The 24,275-nt window shown below is 36.0% G+C and overlaps 1 protein-coding gene across 10 annotated transcripts in view; it reads right to left on the bottom strand.

Moving 5' to 3' along the window:
• Positions 1 to 24,275, bottom strand: part of LOC114648396 (pumilio homolog 2-like) — a 195,043-nt gene that overhangs the window by 41,047 nt on the left and 129,721 nt on the right. For all 10 annotated transcript variants that reach the window (XR_007934481.1, XM_028797401.2, XM_051924972.1 and 7 more), the window contains exons 14-15: positions 19,141 to 19,408; positions 13,930 to 14,059 (exon numbers count right to left, since the gene is read on the bottom strand). Coding sequence is in view for 9 of the 10 variants with exons in the window: in XM_028797401.2 (XP_028653234.2) it covers positions 13,930 to 14,059; positions 19,141 to 19,408 (398 nt within the window). In the remaining variant the exon portion in view is untranslated. The remainder of the gene's footprint in view (positions 1 to 13,929; positions 14,060 to 19,140; positions 19,409 to 24,275) is intronic.

The following is a 24,275-nucleotide window of genomic DNA, read 5'->3' as shown; positions in this document are numbered from 1 at the left end:
GCAACAATACCAATACTGGTATCAGGTTTTGGTCCAATACAGTGTTCATGTACTTGTAAAAATGCACCAATACCTAAAACAGATACTATTAACACACACACATGATTGTGTGAATGCTAATGTTTGGTTGGGGTAAAAAAAAAACAAAAAAAACATGGAGAACACAAAATGTCTGTGGTCTGGAAGTTCTTTAAAATAAAACTGAAGCCTAGTGCACTGTAAACAATGCCCTTCTAAAATATCATGAGGAGGTATGGCATCAAATTTAGAGATATAAGTAACCTAATTAAACAACTCAAAAGTAAACATAAGAATGAGCATGGCAAAATTGCCTCAGAAAGCACGCAGCATCAACCAACATTGCAGCAGAATCGAGCAAGAAAAGAAAAATGTTGAATGATAACCCATGGGCTGTGAAAGTAACAGAAGGTTGTGCCCAGTCAGTTGTTGATAATGTGGGATTTTGGCACCTCCTGAACGTACTGGAACCCAAATACAACATTCTAAGTCATACCAATGATGCACCGAAAAGCATATCGGCATCTAATTGCACGACAACAGCTGTCAGCTTCACCACTGACATTTGGAGCAGTGATAATTTGTCCAATGTATATCCATCAGCTTAACTGCACAATGTATAGATGAGAAGTTTGCTCTCCCATACAGGTCAAGCAATAGCAGATGCATTTCAGGAAATGCCCTTAGTATTGACACTCTCCACATGTGTATGGGATCTTCATTACCTTTCCTTCAATACTCAAAAATCTGCTTGAGGGTTTAACAGGAGACTTTTTTTATGCCATGGACTGTCTTAGGTTAGTTATGGCTCTATGTCTGATCGTTGCTAAATCTTTTGCACTACAAAACCCTGAACAAATTTATTTATATTATATATGCATGTGTGTGTATAGATAGATTGATAGATAGGTATCCAACTGTATGTGTTATCAATAAATGTTCACAAATTTCTGTCCTGATTCCTTACCATGACTATATGTAAATAAATTTAAAGAATTTATTTTGAAGTACTTCTCTAGGGTGGCTAATAAAATAACAATAATAATAATGGTGCTCAGGATAATTTGTGTGTCTGTTATATCACAAATTAGGTTATATGTTAGGTTTTTTTCTTTTAGTATTGAATTTAGTATTTTACTCTGGTTTATTGTTATTTATTCTATTTAATGCTTTGTTATCTGTTTCATTGTTCTATTCCAGAAAACATTTGTATTCAATGTTACATGTACCCTGCTGTTTTTTCCTAAGACTCTGTGAAGCACCTTGAGCATGGGAAAGGCACTATATAAATAAAACATATTATTATTATTATTAATTTTAACTGTCAAAACTTCTTAAAATAAATATGTTGCACTCTAGATCAATCATTTCAATTACATAAAATGTCTAAGTATCAAAAACTGTCCTTTGATTGGACATAAAAATGGGCATGCATATATGTAATAGATATTTAGAATCCCTTCTTTTCAAATATCAATATAGCTAAGGAGGCCAAAGAGATGGTGCTGCTGGAGCTGCAAGAATTATGTGGTCTGGAGGCAGCTGGACAGGATGATGCAACACCGCTTGCTAAAATTCCCTGGAAGGACCAGCTCTGTGCAGCAGCAAGTGCAGCGGCATCAATGAGTTGTGTTCTAGTAGCTGCTGCCATACAGCTGGAAACATACCTGGGAGAGACCATAGTTTCTCGTTCGGAGAAAACCACCTTAATATATTGCTACTGAAACCAGAAACAAGCTTACAGCTGAAAAGGCAGAAATACTTTTGTTCATTAAAAGGAATCTGCCACTTGCTTTCCCAAAAGAGTCGTTGACCTTTCCAGTGGCAGGTGTTCCCCAATGACTTTTAACCTGTATACCTTTATGCCACTAATCTAGCTATCTTAAAGAAATGGGATACCAGTAAGAGAACTGTTTCTGTTATGTTTAGCCAAATTCCTGTAAACAACATTGTTCTATTAGATCCAATGTTGAAAGCCTTGAAACAATGTTGTTTTGGTTTAGTTAACATACAATTACTTGTACAGTATTGTGTTTTTTATTTTCTTCTTTTGTGAAATTTGAGCCATTTTAAAAATGGTGTTGTAATCTGTTCTATGCAATGTACACCACTTTTGAGTTATTTGTCCAGTTTTTAATTATGTTATTCCAAATTAGGAGTCTGATATTTAAAATTAATAGTGATGTTGACAGTTGATGGACATAAACAAATACTGTTTTCGAGACTTCAGTCAAACAAATATCGGTAGTCATACTCAGTCTGAGAAAAATAATATTGATGCATCCCCAATAAAAAGTAGATGTTTTTGTAAAACTGAACATGTTACAAAGAGAGATGTTTTCTGTGACAGAACACTACATTCAGTGATGGCAACTATCATACACCACAATAAGTAAATAACATTACTTTGAATAAAGTTTTGATGTCTTTTACCAGTTATTGTAGCCTTCATTTCAGGACGTATGCAAGCTGCTGTTATTGTACCAGCACTGAAAATTCTTACTTAATATTTAATAACAACTGTTCTTTTCAACTGTTTATCTTTTTATTTGGCAAACTATAGGCCAGGCCAGGATCGCTAAGAATTTGTCTGTTCAGGATATGTACTGGCAAGTGTGTGCCAATTATAGATTATGGACCTTAAACAAAAAAGATAAACTGAGAAACTCAAAACACCTGTTGAACCTCAGAGCTAACTGTCAAGTAATACACTTTAAATATCTAAGATAAACACTTTAGTCAAATTTTACAATATTAAATGAAAACAGATGCTATAAAGTGTATACAGGGTGAGTCAAAAAGAAGTTCCACATTTCAAATGTTTATTCTACAAAAATGCTACAAGATAAAATACATTTCACTATGACACAAGAAAGGATATACAAAACAGATTTTTTTCACCATGTTTTAAAAATGATATCTTCAAAGGTGGTGGCCATCATTAGCGATACACTCATCAAGACGATTTCTGAATGCTTGCATGACTCGTTTGGCCAAAGGGAATAGTCGCAATTTCATAGTGAATAACATCCTTGAGGGCTTCAAGGTTTTGAGGTTGGCGAGTGTATACCTTAGACTTGAGATAGCCCCACAAGAAGAAATCGCATGGAGCAAGATCAGGTGAACGTGAAGGCCACATGACATTGCCATGCAGGGAGATCAGCTTCCCCGGAAACATCTCCCTCAAAACTTGCATGGATCTCCGTGGCGCCTTCCTGTTGAAACCAGGTATCCACCACATCCGTTTCTTCCGGCTGGGGCCACAAAAAGTTCTGAAGTGACAATGACCGTTGCTCCCCCCTCCTCAAAAATGTAAGGGCCTACAATGCCAAATTCTGCAATGGCGCACCAAACTGTAACACGCTTACTGTGCAGGGGTCTTCTGATGAAGTTCACGAAGGTTGGTTTCAGCCCAATAGTGAAAGTTTTGCTTATTTATGCAACTATTCAAATGGAAATGTCCTCGTCGCTGCAAATGACAATGCCATCTCGATGAAAGGTCTGCAGATTGTTCACACACAACTTTCTACGGCTCTCCCAGTCTCTCTCAGTGAGTTCCTGCAATACCATCATTTTGTATGGATAGAAATTAAGGTCCTCATGTAAAATCCTCCTCAAAGACATGTTGGAAATGCCTAAGGCAGAAGCATATTTGCGTGTTGAATGTCTAGGAGACTGCAAAATTGATGCCCTTACAGCTTGGATGTTTTCAGGAGTTCATACAGTTGAAGGATGGGCTAGAGATTTTCTGTTAAATGTTGTACCCGCCTATCTAAATTAAGCCACTCATTCACTGAAGAATTGTTTTCTGATTTGAGACATCACAGTTAGGAGGAATGCTTAAGTGCGTTCGGAAGGCGTGTTGTGTAGTGATGATGGATTTGTTGTTTTTGAAGAACACTTCGACAGTGAAAGCATGGTGCGCACCGGACCAAGGCATGTTGCCTATTAAAGGACCCCCACCCCAACCCACTCGGCTGCAACTACCTTGCACAATGACCTTGAGAAATGTGGTACTTCATTTTGGATCATCCTGTATTTCAAAAATAGAAAAAAAAAGTCTTATAAAGTAACTAACAACTGAGGAAGTACTGGAACATCATACATAAAATAGCTTACATGAAGAATATAACACCACTGCAAACAAAACAGTTGCCAGGTCTCCATTAAAAAAAAATTTAAGGTACTGTTTAAAGGGATACACTAAATACAGATATTTTAATAATTAAAAAAAAACAATGCTCACTGAAAATAAACCCACCAGACACTATCCATCAAGAAACCAAGTTTGACTCTACATACCTGAAATGCAAAAATCTAAAGCTCCATATTTAAAAGGAAACATAACATAGGGTTAGATATGCAATCTTAAGAATATTTATGGTTTACAAACTAAAAACAAAGAAGAATGTCAATATCTTCTGTACAGTACATGATGCCCAACACACTGGTAAATCATGTCATACTAAAGGTTAACAGCATTCAGATGAAGTGTGAAAACAAAAAAAGCATTAAAATACTTTGCTAATTGAATATATTGAAACACTATTATGTACACATGCATTTTTAAGAAGGAAAATGGTATTACGATGGTTCACAAATGGCTTCATGATCTCACCACAGCACTAATGGCCAGGTTGTCTTAAGTGTTGAAAAAGTTGGTTCATCCAGTCTACAAGAGACTGACTACAACACAAAATTCAACAAATGCATCAACCTGTTGCATACAGTTAACTACAAAACATTGATGATGATCATTTGTACATGCTCTTCTATAAACACAGTGGAAAAAAATGTTTCTTCATTATTTGAGCCATGATCTGTGATGTTGGAAGCTATGATTTACTCCTAAAATGTCCTCCTTTCCACCTTACCTGTTTCATATGGGTGTTTTCAGGAGCCTGATGAAAAATTCAATGCAATCCTGAAGCAGCAGATACTGTAGAGGTGAACCTGTCATGTAAATATATTAGGCGCATAAATCTATCCTGGTATATAATCACCAAACGTGGTCTAAAGAACTATAGGTATTTAAGTTCTGCTCCAGTTTGCTAGTTCCAAATGCTTTTACAACCTTCAAATACACCTTTGTAATGAACCAAACGCAAATCACAAAGCATAATTCTGCCATACTCTTAAGCAGAGACAAATAAGAATAATTGTGGTACCGATCATATACTGAATGCAACTGATTTTTACATTTATTTTACATATACTATATGTTGCTTTAATAATAAGAATTTATTAAATTGCATTTATTAAAATACAATAAAATACCACTTAGTTATTATTTTTATTTCTTAGTTGAGGATGAGTAGCAGTCTACCATATAAGCACATTGTTTGTGATTTAAAATCACAAATGGAAAAACAAGAGATTGAATGCTTGTTTTAACAGCCAAGAATTAGGTAACTGCAAAACATATTTAACTAAAACCTAGGCACAGATGGTATTCTGCATACCGTAAGCAACTGTCACATGACAAATAAAACTGTGGACAACAAACATTTATGCTTTCTAGATGACATAGTTTAAGCATACATACAACAAACCAAAAATACAAATTGTCACAGCTGCGTCGAGTTCTACTGTTCTACACTGGAAAACAGTTTACGCTGGAAGACAGTGGTGATGTACTGCTGCTAGACCTCAGGAAATATAAAGATGTTACAGTATATCAGCATCCCTCAAATATCGTATTACGTGCAAGTATGCACCAAAACAAATATCATTTATTGAGTGGTGTGCAAGTCAAGGGATAAACCAAGTAAACGTGATCATTAAGAAATAGAACGCAAGATCTATATTTGCTTATCCGTTCATCAAAATTTCTGTTAAGGTTACAGCCTTTGCCACTGTACACAAAAGATACAGTATGATCTTAAATACTTAAAATATTTAATGAAACAATTCAATCAAATATGTCAAATATTTATAGAAATTACTACCAGATTACAGAGTCATGTGAAAAATGTTTCCCAAAATACACAACATGTCTGTATAGGCTATGACTGCCTGACCCCAGGCACCAGAAGCAGAAGACTATCCAAGTTTGACTCCAAGGACATAGGCATTAAAGGACAGGAAAAAATGAAAATCCCCATAAACTAGGTCACAGTTTCAAACCTTCTGCAACAGCTTCTTTACAGCATGGACATCACAGCATTGATGAACAATTGCAACCCTAGCTCATTATGGTAGTTCACATTTACCATTTACGCGTGAATTTTCAGTCATGACCCTTTTGGACACAAAATACTAATGGCAGACCAAGGAATCTTGTCTTTCTCATCCTTTACACATACCAACTTTTGAAAATAACTGATGTTTAAATTATTGCTTCAGTACCTCTGAAGGGCATAAATAAATAGGTTTGCAAAACTATTATATAACTTAAACTAACAGCTAGCCTATGGGGTAGGGGGCTGTTCAAATTACAAATATGTACTGTGTAAAGTATTGTGCTCAAAGTGAAAATATCTCAAAACTGCCAATTACTTTTCTTTTTTGTTTATTACATTTTTAGCCTAAGGAGAAAGATCTGTGCTATTATACTCACTGCTTCTGCCTACAAAATTCAGGAGTCTGGGTTTGAATACCAGCTTTTAGTACTGACACTCTCCACATGTGTATGGAATCTTCTCCACCTTTCCTTCTATACTCAAATGTCTGCTTGATGGATTAAAAGGAGACTCATTTTTTTATGCCATGGACTGTCTTAAGTTGGTTATGGCTCTGTGTCTAATTGTTACTGAAACTTTTACACTACAGAACCCTGAACAAATACATTTCTGAAAATGGATGAAAGATTGAAATTTAGGTTATGCTTGTTATAAGTACTTATTTGTTAACCTGATAAATGTACATTGCTACTGTGTAGTTTGTTACTTCTGATCATTTATTTCTCCCAGTACTTACTGCTACTAATATAACCAGTAATTCACTACAGACAAATTCTGAGATTGCTACATAACTGCAAGTTGCACGGTAAACATCTAGGCATTGTTACATTCTACTGTAGGATAGTAATGATGCCAAACAGGTAAAAAAGATTAAGAAGAAAAAAAAAAAAGGAAAAAGGAAAAGTATATATGCACGATCACCTTCTGTGATACAATTCTTTTGATAATGTCTTATGGTTAACCAGATTTATACCTGCCTTTCAGTTTCCTACATTGACTTTCTATTTTTATATGTATTTATTACAGCTACGTCACCTGTAATATTTGATTTCTCTTGCCTTACATGTAATGTCAAAAATTTGTACAATCCTTTTTTTCGGTATCTTTGTATGTCTCAACCTGTCTTGTCTAGCGCTTCCTTTCTCAAAGGATTCCTGTAAAGCCTGCTTTTTAGGCTCTGTCATTTTGAGGTGCTTGCCTTGACTCCTCTTTTTGACTACCACGAATAGAAGATGGGCCCCACATTACCAACTGTGAAAATATCAATTGGATTCTTGCTAAAACTTCCTATGTTTGAAGGAGAGTCTTAAAGTTCCTCCTACACCTTTCCTTGGTAACCTTATCTAATGATGCGACTGTTTTAATCAAATCTACAACTCCGAATTACAGCTTTACTCATGCGGATTGCCAAGATAAGAAAGGCGGTGGTTTAGCTAATATTTACTTGTGCCAGTTAAAGTGTAAAGATGTCGGCTTTGATATATTCAAGTCCTTTGAGTGTCTTGCCATTGTTATTCAAGGTGTTTCTCAGTCTCTAGTATTGTCCGTGTATAGACCTCAAATATAATGCGTCTTTCTTTAAGGAATTTTCAAACTTTTTGTCAATTATTATTATGAACTATGACATGTTCCTAATAGTTGGCGACTTTAATTTTCATATCGATAATCAGTGTGACCTGAAAGCAAAAGAAGGAATAGTCAGCCAACACACAAAGCAAGGCACACATCGGAAATTGGTAATTACTAAAGGACTAAAAGTTGATGCGAGGCAGATCATTTTCTCTTACTATTTAATATAGAAATGATGCTAGAAAAAATTAACGAGAAGCATATTATTAAAAAACGCTTCTCTGATTCATCTGCAGCCTCAAAGTTTACAAAGATTTTAAGCAACTGTTTGTAGTGCTTACTACAATAGTGAGGGATAATGTAAACAGTAAGGTGGAAAATTTTAATACTAAAGTTGCCACTGACATACAGTGGTGTGAAAAACTATTTGCCCCCTTCCTGATTTCTTATTCTTTTGCATGTTTGTCACACAAAATGTTTCTGATCATCAAACACATTTAACCATTAGTCAAATATAACACAAGTAAACACAAAATGCAGTTTTTAAATGATGGTGTTTATTATTTAGGGAGAAAAAAAATCCAAACCTACATGGCCCTGTGTGAAAAAGTAATTGCCCCCTTGTTAAAAAATAACCTAACTGTGGTGTATCACACCCGAGTTCAATTTCCGTAGCCACCCCCAGGCCTGATTACTGCCACACCTGTTTCAATCAAGAAATCACTTAAATAGGAGCTGCCTGACACAGAGAAGTAGACCAAAAGCACCTCAAAAGCTAGACATCATGCCAAGATCCAAAGAAATTCAGAAACAAATGAGAACAGAAGTAATTGAGATCTATCAGTCTGGTAAAGGTTATAAAGCCATTTCTAAAGCTTTGGGACTCCAGCGAACCACAGTGAGAGCCATTATCCAGAAATGGCAAAAACATGGAACAGTGGTGAACCTTCTCAGGAGTGGCCGGCCGACCAAAATTACCCCAAGAGCGCAGAGACGACTCATCCGAGAGGTCACAAAAGACCCCAGGACAACGTCTAAAGAACTGCAGGCCTCACTTGCCTCAATTAAGGTCAGTGTTCATGACTCCACCATAAGAAAGAGACTGGGCAAAAACGGCCTGCATGGCAGATTTCCAAGACGCAAACCACTGTTAAGCAAAAAGAACATTAGGGCTCGTCTCAATTTTGCTAAGAAACATCTCAATGATTGCCAAGACTTTTGGGAAAATACCTTGTGGACTGATGAGTCAAAAGTTGAACTTTTTGGAAGGCAAATGTCCCGTTATATCTGGCGTAAAAGGAACACAGCATTTCAGAAAAAGAACATCATACCAACAGTAAAATATGGTGGTGGTAGTGTGATGGTCTGGGGTTGTTTTGCTGCTTCAGGACCTGGAAGGCTTGCTGTGATAGATGGAACCATGAATTCTACTGTCTACCAAAAAATCCTGAAGGAGAATGTCCGGCCATCTGTTCGTCAACTCAAGCTGAAGCGATCTTGGGTGCTGCAACAGGACAATGACCCAAAACACACCAGCAAATCCACCTCTGAATGGCTGAAGAAAAACAAAATGAAGACTTTGGAGTGGCCTAGTCAAAGTCCTGACCTGAATCCAATTGAGATGCTATGGCATGACCTTAAAAAGGCGGTTCATGCTAGAAAACCCTCAAATAAAGCTGAATTACAACAATTTTGCAAAGATGAGTGGGCCAAAATTCCTCCAGAGCGCTGTAAAAGACTCATTGCAAGTTATCGCAAACGCTTGATTGCAGTTATTGCTGCTAAGGGTGGCCCAACCAGTTATTAGGTTCAGGGGGCAATTACTTTTTCACACAGGGCCATGTAGGTTTGGATTTTTTTTTCTCCCTAAATAATAAAAACCACCATTTACAAACTGCATTTTGTGTTTACTTGTGTTATATTTGACTAATGGTTAAATGTGTCTGATGATCAGAAACATTTTGTGTGACAAACATGCAAAAGAATAAGAAATCAGGAAGGGGGCAAATAGTTTTTCACACCACTGTAGTCGCTCCTGAAAGACAGTTAAAAATCCTCCAGCACAGTTACACCATGGAAGATCCAAATAGTATCTGATATAAAGAAAACATGCCGGAGAGCTGAGCGTAAATGGAGAAAAACTAAACTGAATATTCACTATGATATACTGAAGGCTAAAATAACAGAATATAACAACTTAGTCCATCTTAAGAGGCTGTGCTATTTCTCTAAAATTATAAATAACAATACTAGTAATCTCAGAGTTTTATTCTCTATAATTGATCGTCTGCTAAACCCAAGTCATTCAATGGAATACCTCCAAAAAACTTCCAATGAAACTTGTGAGGCTTTTGCTATATTTTTTTTAATCACAAAATTAATGACATTAGATATTATATAGTACATCTCCCCAAAACTGTCTTAAACCCCGGTACTCCATTTTAAACAAATTAAATTCTTTCACCAGGATAGACTTACCTGATTTATATAAAATAATTTCTCAACTGAGACCCTCCACCTGTGTCCTTGACCCAATACCAACATGTTTTTTCAAAGAAGTACCCGGTGTGCTAATTGATAGTATTCTTGACATAGTAAATTCATCATTAGGTCTTCCCAGAGTGTCTTAAGACTACTGCAGTTAAACAACTGCTCAAAAAATATTATCTTAACTCGTCTGCTTTTGAATATTTTAGACCTATTTCTAACCTGCCTTTCTTAAGTAAAATCCTAGAAAAGGCAGACATTATGCAGCTAAATGATCACCTGAATAAACATTCTGTTCTTGACAAGTTTCAGTCAGGTTTTAGAACAAATCACAGTACAGAAACTGCATTTGTTAAAGTAGTAAATGACTTGCGGGCAAATGCAGACAGAGGCCATTTATCTGTTCTCATTCTCTTAGATCTGAGTGCCGCATTTGATACTATTGATCACAATATTTTTAGAAATTGCCTTAGTCAATGGGTGGGCCTCTCTAGCAGTGTCTTAAATTGGTTTGAGTCTTACTTGGCAGGTAGAAAATTCTTTGCTAGTTGTGGTAATTGCACTTCAAAGACACATGATATTCTATATGGTTTCCACATGGATCTATCCTGGGTCTACTGCTCTTTTCGATCTACATGCTTCCATTAGGTCAAATTATCTCAAGGCATAACGTGAGCTACCACAGCTATGCTGATGACACACATCATAGCGCCTGATGACCCCAACTCTCTGGTTTCACTGACACAATGTCTTAACTCTGAATGGATGAGTAGTAATTTTCTCAAACTAAATAAGGAGAAAACAGAAATTTTAGTGACTGGCAAAAATGGATATAATGAGGGTATTAGAAATAAACTTGATCCATTAGTCTTAAAAGTCAAGACAAAGGTAAAACATTTAGGGGTAATTATTGACTCTGATCTAAATTTTAAATCACATATTATTCAGATTAATAGGACAGCATTTTTTCACTTAAGAAATATAGCAAAACTTAGATAACAGGATGCTGAGAAATTAGTTCACGCTTTTGTTTTCTGTCGGCTAGACTACTGTAACGCACTCCTCTCAGGACTACCCTAAAAAGACATAAATTGATTGCAACTTGTGCAGAATGCAGCTGCTAGAATCTTAACTAGGAAAAGTAAATCCGAGCACATCTCTCCAGTTTTGATGTCACTACATTGGTTACCCGTGCCATTTAGAATCAATTTTAAAATACTGCTTATGGTTTACAAAGCCTTAAATAATGTTGCTCCATCCTATATTTCAGAATGCCTTTCACCTTACACTCCAAATCGTAACCTTAGATCTTCAAATGAGTGTCTGCTTATAATTCCAAGAGCTAACATTAAAAGAAGTGGTGAGGCAGCCTTCTGCTGTTATGCACCTAAAATCTGGAATAGCTTACCAAAAGAAATTCGCCAGGCTAATACGGTAGAGCACTTTAAAAAAACTGCTAAAAACTCATTATTTTAACATGGCTTTCTCATAGCTTCGTTTTGGTTTAACCCTGATATTCTGTAAATGTATTCAATTATCTTTTTTTTTTCATGGCTCCAAAATCCCTACTAACCCCTACTTTCTCTGTCTGTGCCACCACCACCACCTGATCAAAGCACCGTGCTGTCCCTACATTGATAGATTGAAGGCCAGAGGTCCACATTACCAGCATCATCAAATTCTTCCATGTGAAGCCTGAAAACCATGAGGACTGATTGAGATCATTTATGTTTGGTAGAATGCCTAGAGAGGGCTGGGCTTGTCTCGTGGCCTGGAACCCCTGCAATTTTTTTTTTTTCCTGTCCTTTCTGGCCATCGGACCTTACTATTATTCTATGTTAATTAGCATTGCCTAATTTTATTCTTATATTTTGTCTTTTTTTCCCCCTCTTTCTTCATCCTGTAAAGCACTTTCAGCTACATAATTTGTATGAAAATGTACTATATAAATAAATATTATTGTTGTTATCCCAAGAATCATTAAGGTCTGGCTTTTTAACTACTTTTGTAAGATACCTGGTCTATTAGCCGGTAAAAGGGGTAAATTCCGGACTTATTTATACATTTTTCTTATTTGCATTCTCTCTTTCAGCTTGCATCTATTATATGTCTGACATAACAGACCATCTGAAGTTGCTACAGTGCTGGAGCCATCTGTTTCATGTTTGATAGAAGAAGCTTTGACTCACAATTTTTATGTTACTTCTAACTTTAGAGGAAGAAATAAAACTACCCTAGCACATACAGTAATTATTTTTTGTAACAATGATAACCAGAGATGCAGAAATTACTACATTTGCTTTTTACCTAAACTACTAAGTTATAAATAGTATTAGCCTCTGAGCCATTACTACAAAGTAGTAATAAAAAAAAAAAAAATCTTCCAGTGTCACACTGTATAGCCATATACGGTTACCTTCTCTAGTTTCAGTGAAATGTCTGCTGAGAGTCAGTGACAATTAGTTTCAGAGAGATCTGCATGCTATTTTTATGTATGGTTGCTTTTGCACATAGATCTCACTCTTGGGCAAGCACGACTCAATGCAGCACCCATGTCAAACTCTGTTACATGCTGTCTTCTACTATCAAGTTTCATGGAATAGAATTCTCTCAGGAGTAAAGGACTGAACAAGGCTTTTCTTAAGGGCCACACCTTAGTAATTAGAGAGCCTGAACGGAAGTGAACAAGTTTCTAGACATTACACTCTATTATAAAGGAATAAGGGTACATAGTAGCTGATAACTGCTACACATGTTTGTATTTCAAGGCTTGCTAAAGTGGAGTTATGGTCACTCTTTCTTCCTGGGTGGCCACTTGGGAGTACGGAATATAGTGACAAGAATGTCATGCGTCTATACTAGAAAATTCTTTTTGGTTGAATAATTTTACATGATCAATAGGCACAGTTTACTATATTTTACATGCACTATATATATATTCTTTGGGGATGTCCTGTTGGCTTGACAGCAGCCCATAGCTGAATTAAGGCATGAATAAAACTTTACATTCCAGCTTATCTCAAAAGTTCTCCAAAGGACTGAGATCTGTGACCTGTTCAGTTGAATAAACTTAAGTCACCTCATTTTTTTTGCTGAACCAGTTTGAAACGATGTGTGGTTTATGACGTAATACACTACTCTGATAGAATAATCCATTAAGAAAAAATGGTAGACGGTGGTTATGAAAGGATACAAATGGTCAGCAATAATGCTTAGGTACAATAGAGCATAATGAAATAATGCTTGGTTGGTATAAAGAGGCCTAGTGTGTCATGACCACTCCATTACACCACCAAGCTCAACCTGTACTGTTGACATAAATCAGCATGATTCATGGATTCTTGCTGTTATTGCCAAATTCTTACCCTACAATGTTCATATAACAGCAAAAATAAGGATTTGCCAGACCAAGCAACAGCTTTTAAGTCTTATGTAAATGAAGGCTATGTCTGAAATCACAGATAAAGTGTAGTGTTATGCCAGTTTAAGATAATGCAATTAACACTTGTGGTGTAAATACACTTGTAAGACAGTATAAAAAATAAAAACATCAGTAAGTTGCATTTTTAAGTGAAAGAGTGTGGAGTCTAATCAAGCCCACTTCAGAATATAAAATATATTAAGATGAGTGCAAAGTAAAAAAAAAATTAAATATAAAATGAAATAAGCTTACCTCAAAAAACTTTTGTATTACATAATTTCCAAAAACATCAGTCATCAACTGATAGGCAGCTTGCAAAATTTCACTGAACACCATTTGCCTTTCTGCTGGGGTGGCTCGCTCCAACTTTTGCTGAATAAATCTATTGACATGGAAGGCAGAATAATAATTTTTTTTTTAATTATGCAAAATTATAGTTTGTCAAAAAGTTACAATTTAAATGTGGTTAATGATTTGTTTGAGAACTGAAACTTGAAGGTAGATATTTTTACAAAGCTACACGAGTTGAGTGTCTTAATTCCATTTACATACACAAAATTTTATTATTTAAATAACAAAAGAACCAAAATCTGAACATATTTCTATCACAAAAAAAACACATTACAGTGGAAAGTGAAAAAGAACACCCAGAAGTAATCCAGTTTAGAATACTCTAATTCAATATGGTAAAGACAAAGGCAGATGATTTTGTGATCAAAGTCCTAAGGATAGAACCCTATGGTGATACAAAATACAGTGGTCACACCACAGTTATCAATAGGTGGTGCTCATAATGTTAAAGAAATAGTCATTTGCATTAGCAAATGCTATACAGTACTCTGCAGTGTTCTTCATTCCTGGTAGATATCAATGATCACTGTTTATACCATTAATTTGATTTGAATGGAGTTGTTTACATCAGTGGCTTGCAGAACTACTGTTGCACGAGAAGTGTCCACTTGGGCCATGTAGTATGCAATTGTCTTCCTGAAGCAGAACATATACAGTTAGGTCCATAAATATTTGGACAGAGACAACTTTTTTCTAATTTTGGTTCTGTACATTACCACAATGAATTTTAAATGAAACAACTCAGATGCAGTTGAAGTGCAGACTTTCAGCTTTAATTCAGTGGGGTGAACAAAACGATTGCATAAAAATGTGAGGCAACTAAAGCGTTTTTTTAACACAATCCCTTCATTTCAGGGGCTCAAAAGTAATTGGACAATTGACTCAAAGGCTATTTCATGGGCAGGTGTGGGCAAGTCCTTCGTTATGTCATTATCATGTGGTGCTTGCATGTGGAAGATTTTGCTGTGAACAGACAACATGCGGTCAAAGGAGCTCTCCATGCAGGTGAAAGAAGCCAACCTTAGGCTGTGAAAACAGAAAAAACCCATGCAAGAAATTGCTACAATATTACGAGTGGCAAAATCTACAGTTTGGTACATCCTGAGAAAGAAAGCAAGCACTGGTGAACTCGGCAACACAAAAAGACCTGGGGCCTCATGTTTTGCAGACTGGCAGCACCCAGCGTCAAAGCAGTGCTACTGTTCCTGTGTGGTCACCCTTTCTTTCTTAGCTCTACATTCCTGACGCGGCTTTATAAATACACTGAAACTAACTGCATATTGTTTGTTAGTGTAATGCATCTGATTGTAATTAACCTGCAGCAATATAATGGTCCAGGGAATAGCCATAGTATTCCAAATACCATAACTGCTTTAGCGTTGTAACTCTCACTGCATCTTCTTCTTCTTTCAGCTGCTCCCGTTAAGGGTTGCCACAGCAGATCATCTTTTTCTATATTACTCTCACTGCACCACTCGGAGTATTTATATCACTGTATCTGAGTGGGGAATCACAGCAGTAGCTGATCGGAAAGAGAATTATCGGTACACAGCATGAAGCAGACGCTGCCTGAGCCAAGGCAAAACGCTTCAGAGACTTCCCTGTACGGACTTTGCGGTTTAGAAAAAGTTTCATCCCAAGAACTATAAACACACTCAATCTGTCCATCAAGTGCTCCTTGTAGAACTGTTTGTACGTATAACTATAATCACCTCACTGTAAACTTGCACTACAGTTATAATATTGCACAACCTGCGCCACTTTATGAAGCGCGTATTTACATATGATGACGACATCATTTTTAAGATGAAATGCAGCAAAATATGTTTATTATATTATACAGATAAAACTTTAACTTCATTTAAATAATCTTTATTGTTAATAATTAAACATGTGAGGACACGGTGCCGCAGTGCTAGCTAGTTCACAGATAGCTCCTGCCTTGCGCTGTGTTATTGCTGGTGCTGACGCGACACTGGAAGGATAGACGGATATAATAATTAAACATGTACTACGAAGATATTTCAATGTTCCTTAAAAGTTTTGAAGAATCGGCGTTTTAAGCTTACAGATGGCTTCACGTCTATATAGCTGATTGTGTGGCGATTGGGTTTTTGGAGAAAGAAAAGTAAGGACAGGAATTGGAGGTTAGTACGTTTGAAAGAGACAGTACTTCTGTAATAAATTATTTCATCGAAGGTCGCGCATGGCGCCGCAAGCCTCTTGCATGAGACATGAACAAGCACTGCGCCACCATGTTCCCATGTTTAATAACATGCTTTCATTCCTATCATCATGAAAAAGATATCACGTATACATCTCAGTATTTTAATTATTCAGAACAGCTGTAATATCACGAATGTAATGGATTATGTGTCCTGTCGGAGAAAGAGAAAGCCCGTTTAAGAAACAGGTAGTGATTCACACATGTAGAGCATATAGAAGATCAAATACAGAACAAAGCATTTAATGTGCCACTTTAGTTACAATGGGATTTGAGAAACTAGTAAATTAAAAGATTTTAAGATGAAGTTTATGATGTTCTACTTTAATGGCAAAATAAACTACGTGATTAAAGTGGAAATTTCGAGATTAAAGTTGACATATCGTGCTTTTTTCCCCACTGTGTACCTATTTTTTTTGTCTGTACCCTAATAAGCTTACATATGACACTCAGATGGTGGGCTACGACTCGCCTTTTCACGGCGACTTTGATATGTGATTTCTTTTTTATTTCGGGCACTGTGCGACTTTGTGAACTTGAGCCTTCGAGTTTCTCCGACACTCTGTCACTCGATCAACTTCCTTTTGTTGATTATACCACTGTTTAAACCAACAAATAGTACGTTTTTCCTTTGCCTCCACTTGGTATTCGCTGAAATTCTTATATTTCCCCCCGTGCTTTTCCCATTGTCTTTTCACAGAAGGCTATTTATATTGATTTGCATATTCAAAGAGGCGTAATTCTGGGAGGAGTTGGGGTGGGACAGAAGGCACGTGTACATACGTTACTTTTCATGCTGATCGGGATTTATGTAGTAGAAGAACATGAAAGTTTGCGTACGTACAGATTCCTGCATCTGGATTTTTCTGTGCATACGCACATTCCCGCTTTTGTGCTTACGCCATGTTATAGTGTGAGTTTTACGCACGGCGTTATACATGAGGCCCCTGGACGTCCACAGAAGACAACAGTGGTGGATGATCGCAGAATCATTTCCATGGTGAAGAGAAACCCCTTCACAACAGCCAACCAAGTGAACAACACTCTCCATGGGCAGGCGTATCGATATCCAAGTCTACCATAAGGAGAAGACTGCATGAAAGTAAATACAGAGGGTGCACTGCAAGGTGCAAGCCACTCATAAGCCTCAAGAATAGAAAGGCTAGATTGGACTTTGCTAAAGAACATCTAAAAAAGCCAGCACAGTTCTGGAAAAACATTCTTTGGACAGATGAAACCAAGATCAACCTCTACCAGAATGATGGCAAGAAAAAAGTATGGAGAAGGTGTGGAACAGCTCATTATCCAAAGCATACCATATCATCTGTAAAACACGGTGGAGGCAGTGTGATGGCTTGGGCGTGCGTGGCTGCCAGTGGCACTGAGACACTAGTGTTTATTGATGACGTGACACAGGACAGAAGCAGCCGAATGAATTCTGAGGTGTTCAGAGACGTACTGTCTGCTCAAATCCAGCTAAATGCAGTCAAATTAATTAGGCAGCGTTTCATGATACAGATGGACAATGACCCAAAACAAAAAGCCAAAGCAACCCAAGAGTTTATTAAAACAAAGAAGTGGAAAATTCTTGAATGGCCAAGTCAGTCACCTGATCTTAACCCAATTGAGCATGCATTTCACTTGTTGAAGACTAAACTTCAGACAGAAAGGCCCATAAACAAACAGCAACTGAAAGCTGCTGCAGTAAAGGCCTGTCAGAGCATTAAAAATGAGGAAACCCAGCATCTGGTGATGTCCATGAGTTCAAGACTTCAGGTTGTCATTGCCAGCAAAGGGTTTTCAACCAAGTATTAGAAATGAACATTTTATTTCCAGTTATTTAATTTGTCCAATTACTTTTGAGCCCCTGAAATGAAGGGATTGTGTTAAAAAATGCTTTAGTTGCCTCACATTGTTATGCAATCGTTTTGTTCACCCCACTGAATTAAAGCTGAAAGTCTGCACTTCAACTGCATCTGAGTTGTTTCAATTAAAATTCATTGTGGTCATGTACAGAACCAAAATTAGAAAAAAGTTGTCTCTGTCCAAATATTTATGGACCTAACTGTAGTTATAAGTTCCCCTAGTATGCCTGCCACAATTTGTCATTACTGTCACCTGACATAGTGCATTGAACAAGCTTACAGAAGGAAGGAACTATGGTCTTTCATCTTTAGTGATGAAGGCAGATTCTTCCTGGGAATGAGTGATGTGTGTGCATGTCTGATACGAGACCTGCCCATGAAATCTAGCTTAGGGTGCTACTAGATAAAGTATTCATTTGTCTCAGGTGTTTACAAAGGAAATCCCCGCTAACATATCAGTGACATCATTTAGCTGATCTTGATCCTGTTTCTGCTAAGTGGAAATTGTCTTGATAAAGGTACACAACGCCCATCCACATTCCGCTAAGGCAACTCAACTTGTTTTAGGGGTTGGTTGTCTACTTGATGGGCCAGCACTTTTACAAGAACTCTCCCCAGTTGAGCATACATGTGACGTGATTGGACTGAACAGCCTAACCTCCATGCTCAGTTTCTGGTGATGAACCTCAACCTGTTGCACCTCCAGGCTGAAGAGCCACGGACTGACAATCAATAGGAGGACATTCATAACCTGTATGATCATTTGCATGTCAGAGTGTGGGCCTTTATTGCAGCATAGAAAGGCTACACATAATATTAGTTCAAGTATGCTATAACACCTGCCTCTCTCTTTTGAGAGAAAATCGTTTTGTATCACCTTGTGTGTACGTGTGATCATGTTCTTAATGTGTTAAGTTAAATCTCCTTCCTGAATCACAGTTCCACATTGTGATGCCAATTTTTTTTTTTTTTTTTGCACTTTACACTAATATACTTTCCTATATCAATGAGCAGTTTTGTTACCTTGATCCATGCTGGTCTTGAGAAAACTCCACTATATGACCAATAAGATCTCTGAGCTGAAGGTTGGGAAAACGATTATTTCTGAAATCCTCCAAGAGTCTGCTACGTCCAGAAGGCATGATGTCTGACCTACTGTAGCGGAGTCTGGAGGGAGGAAACAGCTGACTATTGGAGCTAAATAAGCTGGAAGTACTGCTTGCACTACGGTATTTTGCTTCAGCTCCAGGTGCAGCAGAGATATAGCGACCACTTCCATTTGTCAGACCTCCTAAAAATGCAAGGAAGAAAGACAGGATATAATGTAAAACCAGAACTAAATAAGAAGTATTATTTTTTCCTAAATTGTAATGAGCACAAGGCTCATTAGAAAGGCTTTTAAAACATGTTTGGAAGACTTGGCCATCAGGCATTAGCTATTGGTTCCAGAAATTGAAAATATGGTTGCAATTTTTAATGGCAATTAACATGCAATTAATATACCATTATTCATCATCTTATTAATTAAACCACAACATAAATGAATGTTTAAAACCTTTATTACCCAAACTAAATTCTTTTTACTTTGTTTTACCTGCTACTTTACGACATTTCAATCTGAAGTGTTATCACTTAATATGTCATAAAAACATACAAAGCACATCAATGTCAGACCTCAATTACTAGTATACTGTACAACAGATATTTTCATGTTGTTCACTGATCCTTCAAAAATGGATCCAGCTTGCTTAATCATTAGTTCATCTGACTTACAGAAGGCAAGTTTCTATGGAATACATCCTTCATTTACATAAGGAGAACTGAGTAAGATTCCACTCTGCAATCTGATTTATAATCTTGCTTTACTAAAATACTGTAGATCAGCAAATTAAAATAAACTGCTTAAACAAGTTTAAACTACCAGAGTTTGCTTCAGTAATTCATTATCAACTCAACAAAATGAAAAAGATTCCCTACTTCTGACAGCATTCTTCCATCTTAAAAGCATAATTTATCCAGATACAGTTACAGTATATGGATCCCTTACAGGTTGCAACAATTATTAGCAATTTAAATATTTTAACACAGTAAAATGTTTATTTTAACAGATTCATTATACATACCATATATACACATTCTATATAGCAAACATAATGTAACAATTCTCTACATATTTTAATGTAAAATAAATCTGACAAAATAACAAAACTGAACAAATTCTGGCTTATCATCTGCTATTCTCTTTCTTTTCTCATTGAATATAAGTGTTTTTGCTCTTTACACTCTTGCATGGAACTGAGAAAGTATGCTCTTACTGCTTGCATAAGACTGAGGAAATATGTCTAATTACTCTACCAGTACACAGGGGGTTATTACACCTCTAGGCAATGGCGGTTCTGAAAGGTATGTTTGCAGGTGCAATGCTACAGAATTCAGAGTGTGAAACTCTTCCAAACTTATCTATAGTGTCTCAAAATGACAAATGAACTTATTATTTTTTCTAAAATAGTTAGGAGAATTTCCCTTACTTGGTCCATTAAGTTTCTAAAATATCCATCCTTGTATATTTTATACAAGAAAAAAAAATTATTACTAGTAAAGCATTATAAAATGAATTAAATTGCAATAACACTGCAGTATTTTGAAGAAGCAATAAAAAGTGAAAAAATGTGAAACGATGAAAGTTGTATAAAGTCAGTATATCCTGCTTTGTGATATAACCTTAAATGTGTTATCAAATATGTAGTACTAAACATCTTTGCTTTAGTTACACCATGCAATTAGCATCTTCCATTTTCACGCACTTTTACAAAGTCATTCTTAACTTTGATTCCTACAATGTCTCCCAGTATACCATGAGAATATGTGAGGGACCCTGCCCAGGTCATATTTACTCTCTTCTACCTTTGCTGCAGTCTTGATAAAGGCGCTTGATTTTGAACTTTTATTTATTAACAAATGCATATTAGTTGCTTGTGCTATTAAACTTCTTTTGTTTTTTATTAAAGCATAATTCACAATGAAAAGACTATTTTAAAAACAGCCTGAATGTTTTCATTAAATAAACATTATTATTTTTAGTATTTGAATTTCCGAATTATAATATAAAAGTAGGCCAGAATTACCAAGATACACAATTTGTCACTGCAACTATTTCTGATAACAACAAAAGCCACTCACTAATTACTGGATTTAAGTATTAGTTTTAAATTAAGCATAAAATGATTGAGTATTTCTAAAAATAAAAAAAATCTAAATATATAAAATGGAGAATTAGTCACTTAATTAACAAATTAATTTGTCCCCTATAAGTTAATTACAGAAGCTGCATTAGTGTCCTCTGGATTTAGCACTGGAGTGTTGCCATCAGCGACAGTCACATTTAACATGAGTGGAAATGCACACGCATTTTCTCTCCACATTGTCAATAAAGTCAGCAAAAAAGACCAAACCGTCGGGTTGGGATGTGGCAAGAGACAGGTAAGCCCTTGTCATAATACTAAAACACTGAAGCTCTTTATGGCAGTGAGGCATGCCATCTTCCTCTCGCTTTTTCTTGTTGGGTCATTACAAGCAGCCCATTCCCATTTTAATTACAGAAGCTGTAATGTACTGTCCTGCGCTGATAAAAGCAAGCAACCACTAAATCAGAACTGCTGTTGTGTTTTTGGGAATTCTATCTGATCCCAAAGAGTCTAGCTACAGTGAGACACAATGAAGCCTCAAACACATTCAGCACCCACTGGAGATTAATTGTAATGCCTAATGTAATCCAGGTAACATACTTTATATTCAGATACAAACTATATGTTGTCTTTTCAAATATGTAGCACTAAACATTTTTGCTTTAGTTCCATAATGCATTTAGTACATCTTAATACACTTTAACAAAGTGATTCCTACTAGGACAGCCAGTGTATCATGAGAATATGTGAGGGAGCATGCCCAGGTCATGATTTTTACCCTCTTCTTCTTTTGATGCAGTCTTGACAAAGGTGCTTGATTTTGAACTTTAATTTATTAACAAAAGCATATTAGTTGCTTGTGTGTGGGTTTTTTTAAAGCACAATCCACAACTACAAGGTCATTCCGAAAATAGCCATATGCAACGTTTTGAATATTGATGAAGTGGGCCACATTAAAAAGATCCCAGGGCCAGATTCCTTCTGGGCCTAAGTTTAACACCCCTGCTGAATCTAGATTTTCAGCGATTTCATTTATTTGCTGCTATTTTATAATTATTTTCAGTCATCTTGCAACTGCCCTGAAGTGTACTCTGGTTGAGAGCAGCTGCTTTAATTGAATTCTATACAGGAAATATTGTAGCAGCTGTGGGTTCAGTGAGATTTTTCAGCTTTTTACATTCATATTCCAACTGGATTTGTACTCTGATTGCTCCGATTAGAATACAGAAACATTAAACATTGCTATTACGTGCACAATTAGCTCACAGAACCTTGCATGACTGCTGGTCTTCACCTATTTTTAAAATCTTTGACCCGCATAAAGTCAGGAAGTAAATGTGTGTAGATCTTGCAATTTATTTTAATCATAAAACCCACTAGCATATGGGGATTATTTCAAACAAAAATAAATCAATAAATTAACAAATAAAAACAGTAAAATGTGATGATAAATAACATGAAATGCGAGTATAACTAATTAAATGTGTCTTGAAATATTTTTTTTTGTATGTCAAAATACATTTTTTGTATCTTATTTCTTTATGTATTTAATTCTTTTTACATTTATTTATGACAATGACACAGAAAACAACATGAAATTGGGCTTGAATTTGAAACTGTTACTTTTATGATGTAAAAGTCAATGTTCACAGTCACAACTTTGAGCATGAGCCATTGGATTCTCAAAGCATGTACGTCTATTCTGTGGATGATTCACCATTCAAAACACAGCACTCCCTACAGCCCACCCTCTCTGCTTTGATGAGGAAAACTGACAGTTTTAAACTTCAGTTTTTTAATTTGAGTTTAAATAAATAAGCAACAAAAAACATTTCGTGGCACATTTATTTAGGTTCACATTTCATGTTTTTTTTAATTTTATTTTATTGTCACATTTCACAGTACTTTTATTTATACGCCTGTTTACTTATTTAATATCATTCCTCCATACAATTGTCAGGTTGTAAACCGATTTGCTGAATACGTATAAAGAGCAAAAAAAGATCCATTGCATCACTCAAGTGGTTGCTATTGATAATCAATCAAAGGCCAAGAACTGGTGGGCAATTGCCTCAACACAACCTGGAGATCTTTAACGTAGAACCCTGTAGCATTACAAATTATTAGTGAGAAAGGTCAAGCATTATTATATAAAGCAAACACATTGATATCACTACAAAGGAGCACTTATTTTATACACATTTCAAGCTTCACTACATTCTTCTTGGATTTTTTTTTAAATGTAATTGCTTTCATTAATTAATTTTCCTTTTTTAATGATTAAACTGCCTGTATAGTACATTACATAAAATAATTGTATCTTGAAGTCTTAACCTTATAGTTAAAAATTGTAAATGGCAATACTTTAGGGGGGAAAAAAGAAAGAAAAATCTGATCACTTTAAATGTCAATTAGCAGAAATTAGGACAAATTACTACACTTTAATTAATATAACAATAAGTAGGTCTGGTGCAGAATACTTGTTTTCCTTCCTCTTAACTATATATAACACTTTTAATTAAAAAAAATTTAAAAGGTCACATTATACTACAGGCTCAAATTAAGTCTTTTACTATCATATGGAGTCAATGTGTATAATTAAAAAATGGCACATGTGCTCTATGAAATACTGGTAAATCCTCTCTATTCACACCACCCACAAGGCTTTCCAAATATTAAACAAGTAACCTAAAGATATCTAGATAGAAATATTAAATGTTAGTGTTGTGTATATAAATAAATTATATTTCTGCAGCAACGAACACTGAGCTGATTTTTTCGTGGGTAACAAAACACTGAATGTGGAAGTTACTACTGCTAATGTAGAAAACATGCAAAACCCAAGCTATGCAGTTTTACAAGTTTGTGTCTAGTTCAACAATAATGATGTACTCTTCACTAAACTTAAGAAATGCCTTCTGTGGTGTCTATTGAACTGTTCTTTGTTTTCACAATTTTACATTTGTACTAGCA

Source organism: Erpetoichthys calabaricus, chromosome 3 (genome assembly GCF_900747795.2).
Source record: "Erpetoichthys calabaricus chromosome 3, fErpCal1.3, whole genome shotgun sequence".
Classification (NCBI taxonomy): Eukaryota; Metazoa; Chordata; class Cladistia; order Polypteriformes; family Polypteridae; genus Erpetoichthys; species Erpetoichthys calabaricus.
This window is presented reverse-complemented; position numbering and strand designations above follow the sequence as displayed.